Source organism: Penaeus monodon, chromosome 14 (assembly GCF_015228065.2).
Source record: "Penaeus monodon isolate SGIC_2016 chromosome 14, NSTDA_Pmon_1, whole genome shotgun sequence".
Lineage (NCBI taxonomy): Eukaryota > Metazoa > Arthropoda > Malacostraca > Decapoda > Penaeidae > Penaeus > Penaeus monodon.
Genome location: NC_051399.1, coordinates 32,567,201 through 32,579,700, shown reverse-complemented (window position 1 = coordinate 32,579,700; position 12,500 = coordinate 32,567,201). Strand labels below are relative to the sequence as shown.

General features: G+C 46.2%; 1 protein-coding gene across 1 annotated transcript in view; it reads right to left on the bottom strand.

Moving 5' to 3' along the window:
- The window catches only part of LOC119581059 (protein artichoke-like), a 7,546-nt gene extending 732 nt beyond the window's left edge, over window positions 1–6,814 (bottom strand). The window contains exons 1-6 of the mRNA XM_037929358.1: window positions 3,764–6,814; window positions 2,952–3,186; window positions 2,558–2,664; window positions 2,263–2,412; window positions 1,835–2,035; window positions 1–1,261 (exon numbers count right to left, since the gene is read on the bottom strand). The exon at window positions 1–1,261 is cut by the window's left edge and continues 732 nt beyond it. Coding sequence (XP_037785286.1) covers window positions 986–1,261; window positions 1,835–2,035; window positions 2,263–2,412; window positions 2,558–2,664; window positions 2,952–3,186; window positions 3,764–6,808 — 4,014 coding nt within the window. The 5' untranslated portion in view covers window positions 6,809–6,814 and the 3' untranslated portion in view covers window positions 1–985. The remainder of the gene's footprint in view (window positions 1,262–1,834; window positions 2,036–2,262; window positions 2,413–2,557; window positions 2,665–2,951; window positions 3,187–3,763) is intronic.
- Window positions 6,815–12,500: the final 5,686 nt, after the last annotated feature.

Below are 12,500 nucleotides of genomic sequence, written 5' to 3'. Positions count from 1 at the left end.
GAAAATGTACACACTTTTTTAGCCTCTCGAGGAGGTGGTCGAGACAGAAGACTAGTCACTTTTACTTCTTAATTACGTCACAGTTGCGTCATCGTAAACCATAATACTTTTCTGAGCGATGGTTCTCGGGTTCCAGCGGTTCACTTTCCCTAGGCCAATGTCCTAGGTCACACAGGGTCAAAATTATGTAGAGTTCAATTTCCTCCTCGATCTTAAAGAGGTAATAACACGTGGCACTCTCAGTTAACAGTGCCAACACTTGTCGCACGTCACTTGCGTGTGTGTGGCACATTTGGTAACCACGCCCTACGAATCTGCATGAGAATGGCATCATGGAAAGGTTGTGATATCAAAACAAAGTCTGAGAGAATATGAGCTGACGTCAGAGAGCCACGATGACGCAACGAGGGGACCAAAGTGATGTCACCTATGAGCTGATGACGTCAACGAGTTCGATGTGAATATTACACTGGATGAATGAATTCTGAATCTCAGCCTCTTATCAAAAGCTAATACAGCGCTAAAGCTGTTTTGTACAGGAATATACATCGTTTTTTGCTCGTAGTCCGCACGATATCTTACAAGTTTGTGTATTTTCTTTCATATAGAGAAAGAAAGTGCCATAAGGAAGTTATCAAACAGTTAATAATGAGGAATAAACTTTCTTGCAACTTGTAAAGATTGGCAAGGCAGGATCTCCTCAAAAGTTTCTCAATTCGATCTTTCGGTAAGAGGTAATTATAATGTCTTTTCTCCTTTCAGTTTCTTACTTTCCAATATCCGTCCTGTTTTCCTTCTCCGTCACCGAATACCTCTCAAAGTGTCTCTTTTTCACTGTCGCCTTATTTATCGACAGTTCCTTACCATAGCCAACACTGTCACTGATTACTTATACTGACTCAACACTAGTTACCTTCACTCATCTCATCCTTGCCACTGCTCACCACAGTTCACTAAAGACCCACGTGGCCTCCCAAGCCCGGGCCTAGCAGGCGAACTCGTCGTCGCGGTGCACCTTCGGGAAGTGGTGATGGTGGCTGTAGTAGTCTGGCGGGGCGCCGTTGGGCTTCACGCCGTGGCCCACCGTGCCCTTCTCGCCGGCGCGGCGGCACACGCGGTACCGCACGAACATCACGAAGATGCCGACCAGCACCGCCGTGGCGATCAGCGCCCCGAGCACCGTGCCGACGCGCTCCACCGCCACGATGGCCGACGCAGGCCACATCGTGCGGCCGCGGATGCAGCGGGACCCCTCGTCGTTCTGCGGGAAGAAGCGCGGGGGCGCGTTAGTCTGGCCGCTGGCTCTGGACCTTCCTCAAGCAGGAAAGTTATGCAGCTTATGATATACATGTGTATATCACGCACACACACACACACACACAACACACACTACACACACACTACCAACATCCACCACACTCACTACATCTACCTACAACCACACACTCTAGCTACTACAATCACTACACCATACACACAACAGCCCACAAACTACACACATACACTCAACACACACAAACAACACAACAACATCAACACATCAACTATCACACATATCACAACTACCAACATCACAAACAACACAATAGGTCCTGCTGGCCCTGCGGCACTATATGTCATCCACTTGTTTTCTATTATTTATCTGTACTGTGATGTGTTATTTATATTTGTGTGTGTGTGTGTGTGTGTGTGTGTGTGTGTGTGTGTGTGTGTGTGTGTGTGTGTGTGTGTGTGTGTGTGTGTGTGTGTATGTATGTATGTGCATATATTTTTCACCCGTTTACGCTGTATATGTGTACCAGTTCAAATAATCATTTTGCTAAGAAGTACTTACATCCCGCAAACTCTCCGCTGTCGGGCCCACAGTGTGAGGGTGAACGAGACCCAGGGACTTGGCCATACCATGCACGCACACCTGGTACTCGGTACTCGGTTCCAGGTCTTCCAGGAGGTATTCCCGGGATCCTAAGCCGAGGGTTGGGGAAGTTATTACATCCTGGGGCGTGTTATCCTCCCCTATTGCTTTGTACGACACCTGGCGGGAAAGACGAGGCGGAATTTTAGGAGCAGGAAAAATAATATGGTGAATATACTGCATTTACCTGTTTGTATACGAGTATGTATATACATGAATGTATATGATATAGATATATATACTCATATACAAACACATATATAGATAGTCTATGATTAATTGGTTATTTGATTGACATTGTAAGAAAAGCAGCTCGATGCAAAATCAGCAGAATTTTTAAAACTTACCCGGAATCCATACACAGCTGAGGTGTTGGCTGCCTGCCAGGACACCAGCAGCGCCTGGCTCTGCGTGTCCTGGATGTCCATGTTGAGGATTAGAGGCTGAGGGCAAAACACGGACGCGGAGAGAGTGAGGAACGAATGACCTCGCAAAGTCTGCCGGAGAAAGAAAACGCCATTGTGATTACGTCCATGAATTGCGCGATTAAGAAAAAAAATATATGCATCTAATATTTGTCATAGATTTAGGGAATTTGTTTTTGTTGGATTAGTAACGAGTACGAAATGGCATTAGACGTACCTCGGGCATTTCGCAGACGATTAGGTGTGGGGACTCAACCTGGCCCGGGTGGTTCTGGAGCCAAATCCACAAGTCCAGTGTGTCGCAGTTGCATACGAGAGGGTTGCCTGAAGTCGAAAAAAATCGAATAAGTCAAAGTACATAAAAGGGGGGGAAATAACCATAGAAAGAAAATCTAATAAATCTATACAAGTCGAAAAGAAATTTCTAATAAATCAAGTTAAAAAAAAATAAATAATAATAATAATAAAAATGACACACAAGGAAAAATTGAAAAAGTCATAACAATAAACAAACACAATTCGAAAAAAGATACTCCCCCCCCCAAAAAAAAAAAAAAACAATAAGTGACGTACAAACAAATCTAAGCAAGCACAACGGCAGCCAAACCCACCTGTGAGCTTAATGGTTTCCAATGTCCTCTCGATAGGATGCAAAACGAAGGGCTGAAGGACTTCCAAGTTGTTGTGATTCAGGTCGAGATGCCTGACGCGATCTAGATGCTCCAGGGATCGAGGGTGAATGGAGGTTATCCAGTTATCCCCGAGGTAGATCTTCTCGAGGCTCTCCGTGTGCCTGAAGACGTGCTCCTCGATTTCGGTGAGCATGTTCCCCGAGACGTCCAAGACCTGAAGGGGAGGAGGGAAGCGGTCGCGTTATTGACGGGCGGTCGGGCACTTCGCGCTGACTGGGACTGAGTGGGCACAGTGGGGGGTTAAGTGAGGGATGAGCGACGGGGAGGTGGTTTTCGTAACATTGTACTGAGAATGAACAAAGGGACAGGCTGGAAAAAAGATACGTTGTATCATGATCACAATCACACACACACACACACACACACACACACACACACACACACACACACACACACACACACACACACACACAACATCACATGCATCCATCACCGTCCCTCCTCACACACACCCCACCATCACTCCACTCACACACCATCCCACCACACCATCTCCAACCCTCCCTCATTTCTTTTCTGTGTTGTCTGTCTTCTCTCTCTCTCTCTCTCCTCTCTCTCTCTCTCTCCTCTCTCTCTCTCTCTCTCTCTCTCTCGCTCTCTTCTCTCTCGCTCTCTCTCTCTCGCTCTCTCTCTCTCTCTCTCTCTCTCTCGCTCTCTCTCTCTCTCCTCTCTCTCGCCTATTCCCCCTTTCTCTCTCCCTCTTCCTCCGCAAACACTTAATTGATGCTCACCTTCATATTCCCTGAGTCCGACGGGAACTGGTCAAGCTGCTTAAGCCTGTTCCTCGTGAGGTTGAGATGTGTGAGGGCAGGAAGCCCACGCAGTCTCTCTCGCGGCATCGTCTGCAGAAGGTTGAAGCCGAGATTGAGCTGAGAGAGCTGGTTGAGCGTCCTGAAGGTACCCTGGGCGATCTTGCTGATGGTTCCGTTGGCCAGGTTGAGGGACCTGAGAGAGGGCATGTGCAGCAGCTCGTGACTCGCCAGCTCCTTCAGCTTGGTCCCCGTTGCAACCAGTTCTTCGAGGAAGTCCAGTACCAGGCGCTTTCCTACTTGCTTGTTGACGAGTCTATCCAGCGGGTTGTTGGAGATGTTGAGGAGTTCGAGGGACGAGACGCCGTCGACGAAGAGGGTGTCAGGGATCTGCTTTAGCTTGTTGCCTGCCAGGTTGAGGCGCCTGAGGGAGGAGTCTTGCAAGCTGCCGATGGGTAAGTGAGTGAGGTGGTTGTCGGAGATGTCGAGGACTTCGATGTGCCTCAGACTTTCCATTGTAGCGACCTTCAGATCCGTCATCTGAATGTCGGATGCGTAGAGCTCTTTCATCTCATGCAAAAGTCCCAAGGATGGGCATAGATGCTTGATGGGGTTTCCGCTTATGGAGAGTTGCTCAAGTTCCTTAATTGGCAGCAGTGACCTGCAGCTTTGGCCGTCGAGAGCATTGTAAGAAATGTCCAGTCTACGGAGATCGAAAAGACTCCTAAACACAAGAGGCTCCAGGTGTGTTAAATTGTTCCCACGCAGGCTCAGAGACCTCAGAGTTTTGCTGTTGTTGAAAAAGTTCCGTGGTACTGCCTCAATGGAGCATTCACTCAGGTCAAGGGTTTCAAGGAAAGGTAGGTCAATCAAGGCTGATGAACCGACGGCCTGGAAGTTATTATTACTGAGGTCAAGATTTCTAAGCTGACTAAGTTTGAGGTATCCTCCATTTAGTTCATAAAGATCGTTGCCCCTCAAGCTCAGTGTGTCCAGGTAAGTCAAAGCGTCGAAGGCTCCATCTTCAATTTCGCTCACCTGTGCATTATCAATTATTAAATGTGTTATGCGAAGTTCAGTCTTGAACAAACTCTTTTCGATTGACGTCAACATATTGCCTGACAGATTTAATTTCTCTAAGTTGCTCATATTATGGAACGAGTTAGGAGCGATTTCTCTTATCATGTTGTTGTCCAAGTGTAGCTCATTTAAGGCAGACAGACCGAACAGCATCCGTTCGTTGATTGTCTCAAGCAGATTGTATGACAGGTACAACTTTAGCAGTTCTGTCATGTTCATGAACACCTGCTCCTGAATGTACGATATCTGGTTCTCCTGCAGATGGAGTTGTCGAAGGAGAGCGGAATCCTTGAACACACCCTCGACCAGAGCAGAAATATTGTTGCGGTCAAGCCAAAGCACATCCAGCTGGTCTTGCCCTTTGAGGGAATGGTCGTTGAGGGTGTTGAGGTTGTTGCCGCTCAGACGAAGATATCGAAGAGAACTCGTCTTGTCGGGAAGGGCGTCGGGGAGAGCAAGGATTTCGTTGTCTTGGAGGCTTAGGTGTTCCAGCTTTCGGAGTTTAGAAAAGGCTCCTGCTGCTATGACTTCGATGTCGTTGTTGTCCAGGTGGAGCTCTTGGAGGTATGAATTCAGTGAAAAGAGTCCCCTCTCGATCTTTGTTATTCTGTTATTCTCAAGGAAGAGTTTCGTCATTCTTGCAGTATTTTTGAAGAGAGACTCATCAATATGATGAATATTGTTGTTGTCCAGTTTTAGAGTTTGAAGGTTGATGTTTGACATAAACAAACGAGGATAAAGTTCCTGGACGTTATTATGGCTCAGAAGCAAAGTCTCCAAACCGATCATCTCTCTGAAGGTTTCCAATTCTATAAATCTGATGGCATTGTGTTCCAGGTTCAGAACCTTTATTTTCGTTGAGTTAGCAAAGGTCTTATCTGCGATCTCTCTGATGTTGTTGTTGGCAAGCACAAGCTCCTCAAGCTCAGGAAGGTTGCAGAAGAGGCCACCAAGAATGGACTGCAAGTTGTTGTTTCCGAGATCAATGATCCTTATCTTGGGTGTGTATTTGAAAGTCTCACGTGCGAGGTGGCGGATGTTGTTATGGCTGAAGAAGAGCGTCTCCAGAAGGGGGTTTGCCCTGAAGGCGTCCCTTGCGACACTGTTGATGGAGTTCATGTAGAGGGAGAGTGATACGAGCTCTGGTAATCCAGACAAACTGGTACTCTTGATCTTCCGGATTCTGTTGCTGCTCATGTCTAGGTACTCAAGAGTCGGAAGGCCATTGTGCTCATCCAGGTGAACATCAGGAATGTGGTTCCAGGCTACATGCAGCTTCTTTAGGGAACTAAGCTTTCGTAGTGAGGACAACGGTAGTTGCGACAGGTTATTTCCATTGAAATTTATCACCTCGAGAGTTTCCTTTAGGCCGTCGAAGGCATAATCTGACACCAGGTTGATCCTGTTGTCCTTCAGGTTGAGGCTCACAAGGGTGAGCTTTGAAAAGGCGAAACTGGGGATCTCGGTGATGTTGTTGTTCTCGAAGTCCAGGTTCGTGAGGTGCCCGAGCTGGAAGAGAGGCGACTGTGGAATGGCATTAAGCTTACAGTGCTTGATGGTGAGCTTCTCCAGACTCCCTTCCAGACCCTCGAAACTCCCATCAGCGAGGCTCTGCAGGTTCGAATGCGAGATCTGGAGCTGAGAGACCCCGGAGCTCTGGCTAAACACTTCCGAGGGCAGCGTTGTGACGTTTGGGTCCAGGTCGTAGATGCTCAGGGAGTGGATGGGACTGCTGACGAGGCCGAGCACCTTCGACACCATGTCCAGGGACACCATCGGGCACTCCATGAAGATGCCGTAGTCATTATTGTAGCAAGGGCACCAGGGATTCTCCTCCCACTTCGGGCACATCAGCACCTCCTGCGACGCCGCAAGAGGCAACAGCGCCGCCAACGCCACCGCCACCGTTGCCAACATCCCCCCAGACGTCATCCTTAAAGTGACCATTTCATCTGCAAAGGATTAGAAACATCTACGTTGGGTATGGAAGTAGGAGTCGCAATGTGTTAGGATAAAGGCCGTAATCATTATAAGAAAAAATATACTAGACATCATTTCCTATCTGATTATCATTTTTATAACCAGATGTTAATGATGAGGATAATGAATAATTTCAGCAGAATAAACATAGTCATTGTTAGTATTCCTCAAAAATTTCTATCATAATCGAATATTGGCGGGCGAAAATAGGTAAGATAGGTGACATAATCATATAATTATACGCAACGCACGAATCTCTTTAAGAACAAAAATAATGAATGAGTGAATGGATGGATGAATAGCATGTGAATAATTGAATAGATAAATTAATGAAATGTTATGAAATAAAACAAATAACGTTGAATAGATACATACATATATTATAACCAAAATGTACCGACAAACAGAATATCGCATTTGGGAACACGCAAAGATAAAATCGGGTGCAAATAATGTTATATATGAACGCATAAAAGTCATTCCCAATGTAAATATAGATAAATATACAAGCGACAGCGTGATCAAGCTGACTATAAGGCTTCCAACAGATGGCGCGGACAGCTGGGTACAGAAGGGTGGAAGCTGCACAGGGTACAGACGCGACGAAAGCGAGGTACAGATGGCATAAGAAAGGCACGGAAAATCCACCACCAGACCCGTTCGTGTAATTTGCTCTATGTTGCACGTGTGGCTGATTTCACTCGTTCTCCCTCATTCCGACACATGGCAAATGCGTGACAGAAAGAATTGGATAATTATCTTGTTGTCTGAGTTTTCCCTCATTTTTTCCGCGTCCGCCGTCGCCGGGGTGTTCTCGATGTGACGGGGAAAATTTGATGAAGCTAATAAAATGTGGTAAGTTGAGTTGACTGTCAGAATTGAATCTGTCTCTCTCACTCTGCCTTTCTGTTGTCTGTCTGTCTGTCTGTCTGTCTGTCTGTCTGTCTGTCTGTCTGTCTGTCTCTCTCTCTCTCTCTCTCTCTCTCTCTCTCTCTCTCTCTCTCTCTCTCTCTCTCTCTCTCTCTCTCTCTCTCTCTCTCTCTCTCTCTCTCTCTCTCTTCTCCTTCTCCTTCCCTCTCCCACACCTTTCCCCTTACTTCTCCCTCTCACCCTCCTTCTTCCCCTCTCTCCCTATCCCACTCCCCCTTTTTCCCTTCCCCTCTCTCCTCACTCCCTCACCCACTTCTCTCCCTGTCCCTCACCCCCCTCTCTTTCCCTCCCTCCCCCTCTCTCTCACCCCCTCTCCCTCTCGCCGCCGGTTCAAGCTTAGACCAGAAGCATAATCATTACTTGTTTTTATCCGAATTCGAGGTCATAAAGTGTGCGTGAAGGTCGCCGAGCCTCTGGTGACCTTCTTTGGCATCTTCGCCATCCGAGGCAGGGTATTTGTTGTTGTTTGTTTGTTTGCTTTTACTTGTGATTGTTTGTTATCGTCATTGTCATCATTATCGTTATTATTATTACAATTTTCATGATTATCATTATCGTTATCTTTGCTGTCACTATTTGTATTGTTGTCTTTCTCTCTTTCTCTTTCTCTTTCTCTTTCTCTTTCTCTTTCTCTTTCTCTTTCTCTTTCTCTTTCTCTTTCTCTTTCTCTTTCTCTCTCTCTCTCTCTCTCTCTCTCTCTCTCTCTCCTCTCTCTCTCTCTCCTTCTCTCTTCTCTTCTCTTCTCTTTCTCTCTCCTCTCTCTCTCTCTCTCTCTCTCTTCTCTTTCATTCTTTCTCAATCTGTCTATCTCACACACACATCCATCATGCATTAATTACTTCCCTCGCCCTCCAGTTCCCCTCTTTCCCCTCTTTTCTCTGCTTCTTCCTCTCCTCGCTCACCCTCCCATCCCCCCCCCCCTTTCCTTCCCCCCTTCTCCCCTTATCCCAACCCCCACTCTGCCCACCCACCCCACGGGTGTTCGTGCGTGCGTAGGGAAACAGGTGGACCCGCGTGGTATAGATTATTTTGGTCTGTACTTTCCCGTCTCCCGGAACCCGCCAGTTGGGGGTCGAAGATAGGGGGTCCAGGTAAGTGGGTAGGTGGGGGGGGGCGGTGGGGGGGGGGCATAAGTGGTACTGGCTGTAAGTGATGTGTGATTACTTTGAGACTGGGAAGGGAAGGGAAGGGACAGAAGTGGTTGATAAAATGAAGTGTAAATGGAGAGACTGGTAGAAAAGTAGACATAAAGATAGATCGATATACAAATAGAGACAAATAGGCATACTCACGCACTCACACATACTCGCAAAGAGAGAGGGAGAAAGAGAGAGAGAGAGAGAGAGAGAGAGAGAGAGAGAGAGAGAGAGAGAGAGAGAGAGAGAGAGAGAGAGAGAGAGAGAGAGAGAGAGAGAGAGAGAGAGAGGGGTGGGAAAAGAGAAAGAGACAGACAGACAGATAGAGGCAGAGAGAGGAAGAATGGACATACAAAAAAGTACAGATGGATAAATATATCCACAAGTATAATGTAGCCATAAAGATAAATTTGCAGTTGCGGTGGTTACGTAATTAGTAAAATAAAGAAAAGAAAGACAGATGGATAGATAGATCGACTTTTATAAAGAGAAGGTAGATAAAGTAAGTGAAGAGAGGGCAATAGATAGATATATTGATGGATAGTTAGATAGATAGATAGGTAGATAGATAGAGAGAGAGAGACAGTATGAGAGTCACACAGAAGGAAGGAAAGAAAATAAGATAGAAAACAGGAAAGTTAAAAGGAAGAGACGAAAGATGACGAACTGACAAGCACACGGTAGCAACCTCTGCTTTATCCATAATCACGTTCTAATTGTCCTAGAGGTGCTTCGTGTTCGCCTTTAATTAGCTCTAATTAACTCTAACATCCTCTCAGCGCACAGCCATTATGGGCAATTAAGTGTCAAGCGAACTCCCGTCCCATAAGCTCCTCACAAAGACCCTTGCAAGTGTGCATTCGGCTCTGCAACAGCTGTGCACTTCTGGCAATGTTGATTCGCTCACTTCCGGACTCGGCGTCTTGTGGTCTCACCTCCATCCCCACGCGCGCGGAGGAGTAGAAGATCCATGCGCGTGCCATTTCGTTCTCTCTCTCTCTCCTCTTCATCCTCTTTCTTCTCTCCTTCCTCTCGTCGTCTCTCTCGTCTCATCTCTCTCTCCGTCCGGTCTCTCTCTCTCCATTTCCTTTTCTCTTCTTCTTGTCCTTTTTTCTTCTTCTTGTCCTGGTTTTTCTTATTCTTCTTATTTTTTTCTCTTCATTTGCCTCTTCTTCTTCCTCATCTTCTTATTCATTATCTTCTTCATCTTCTTCCTCTGCTTCTTCTTCATCATCTTCTTCTTCATCATCTTCTTCCTCTTCTTCTTCATCATCTTCTTCCTCTTTTTCTTCATCTTCTCCTCCTCCTTCTTCTGCCTATTCCTCCTCCTGCTTCTTCTTCTTCTTCTGTCTCCTCTGATTTACGGATTTGCTGGCTACGTGGCGGTGAATTTCGCTCGTTATTTCTCATTCTCGTGACTGGAAGATGATGCACCTTCGCGGAACCTGCGTCGTTAGTCATTTGTTTTCGTGAAGGCGGCCGTTTCGAATGTCGGGTGATTGCGGACAATTTGCGGGGCGGTGGTAGAGAACTTGGAAGCCCTGTGGCGTGCTTTGGTTGTCCTTGACGTTGCTTGTTTAGTTTACTTTGTCCGTGTGTTTGTGGTTTAGATTTTTTCCCCTTCTTCCTCTAATCTTGTTTGTTTCACCTTTTTTTTTAATTCTCCTGCTTTCCCATTTTTCTTCTTTTGCTATTATTATATCCCCTAGCCTTACTTTTAGCTCCTTATACACGCACTACGTAGGTGTTCTGAAACGCGGCACTCACGTAGGGGAATTTCAGAAAGGTCATCCTACTGCCTCTCCCCATACCCCGCCGTCCCTCCCTAGCGTGCCCCCTACTCCCTGCCCTCCGCTCCTCACCGTACCCAGTTCTACGCCTCTCCTTACCTCCGCTTCCGTTCAGCTCCCGTTTCCCCTCTCCCCCCCCCCTTTTTTTCCCCTCGACGGCTGCCCGAGCGGGTGACGGATGACACGAGACACCCGACGTTTCCGGGGCGAGAGGTCACGGAAAGAGGGGGAGGCAGAAGAGGAGGTCAAGAGGCACAGGGCACGTCATGCCAAGCGAGTCAGGTCATAGTTAGGGTCAGTTAACTCCCTTCCTCTCCCCTCACCCCCTTTCATTTCCCTCTCACTACTCCCCCCACCCCCCCTTTTTTCTCCCTCACTACCCCCCTTCCCACCGCTACTAGCGACCTCAGCTTCATCCTCACTTGACTCCTCTCGGCTGGCGTCTAATCGGAAACTTGGAATTACTCTTAAAATACACCGATTTTTAGTACGCAAATTAGGGGGGAGGGTCGCATTAAGGAAGAGCTATTTTGGGAGCTACGTTTTGAGGAAAACGGAGAAGGAAAACCGAAAAATCGATGGGCAAATGAGATGTCTCGACTCTCACGTCATTTTAAAATAATTGTATTTCTTTTACTGTCTTGTGGTTTCAGCTCGAATAAATAAAACAATTTAAATAAATATAAAAATATATAGTTGCGCATTTGCATATGGCAAAAAATACACGTTCTGAAAGAATGGCGAAAAGGGGCTGCTTGTCATAATTCATAAAACTGATTCACCGACACATAAGTTTTCTTCGAACGTGACGAAAATCGATTTTAAGAAATCATGTTTTTCCTCAAATGGAGCGCAGTAGTGTCGCCAAAAAGAAAAAGAAAAAAGAAAGAAAGAAAAAATAAACTTATTTACGTAATTCTCATCTTTGCACATGTCTTTTTGTCTTCTTAAAAATCCTGGGTACAGAATCATCGCTTAAAGAGAACTGATGCTTAGATGATAGCGCATAAAAGTACAGCTCAACTTTGGGACGAAAAGTTATATAATTCTACCAAAAGTTCTATATTTACACTTCCATCAACATCCAGAATTTGAGAAAAATAACAGGAACAAAATCTTAAAAACATTATACCACGTGTCTGAACAAAGAAAAAAAAAGTCAACTCAAAACAGAGGAAGTGCCTCGTTGCGCAACTAATGAGACTATGTTGCTTTGTTGCTGTTTACTTTATGATGCACAAAATTCTGGTATGCATATTTAGTAGGTAGTGGGTAATGGGCACAAAGTATGGATATTAATTGTCAGCCATCAAAGGGGGTTAATAAAAGTACGATTTGCATCTATAGGAGAGAGAGAGAGAGAGAGAGAGAGAGAGAGAGAGAGAGAGAGAGAGAGAGAGAAGAGAGAAGAGAGAGAGAGAGAGAGAGAGAAAGAGAGAGAGAGAAAGGAGAGAGAGAGAGAGAGAAAGAGAAGAAGAAGAGAGAGAGAGAGAGAGAGAGAGAGAGAGAGATAGAGAGAGAGAGAGAGAGAGAGAGAGAGAGAGAGAGAGAGAGAGAGAAGAGAGAGGAGAGGACAAAACTGAATATAAGAGAGAGATAGAGCAGGAGAGGGGAGAGAGACAGAAAAAGAAAGAAAGCGAAAAATTTTTGCAAGTACAAGATCGAAAGGTGATAGGAAATAAGAGAAAGGGCATGTGGGAAAAGAGATTAGGCGGAAGAGAAGAGAGGGGCGACGAGGGAGGAGCCCCGAGCATTAGAGCGAGATCTCGTCTCCCTCCTGAAGGGGGGGGGGGGGGGGGGTCC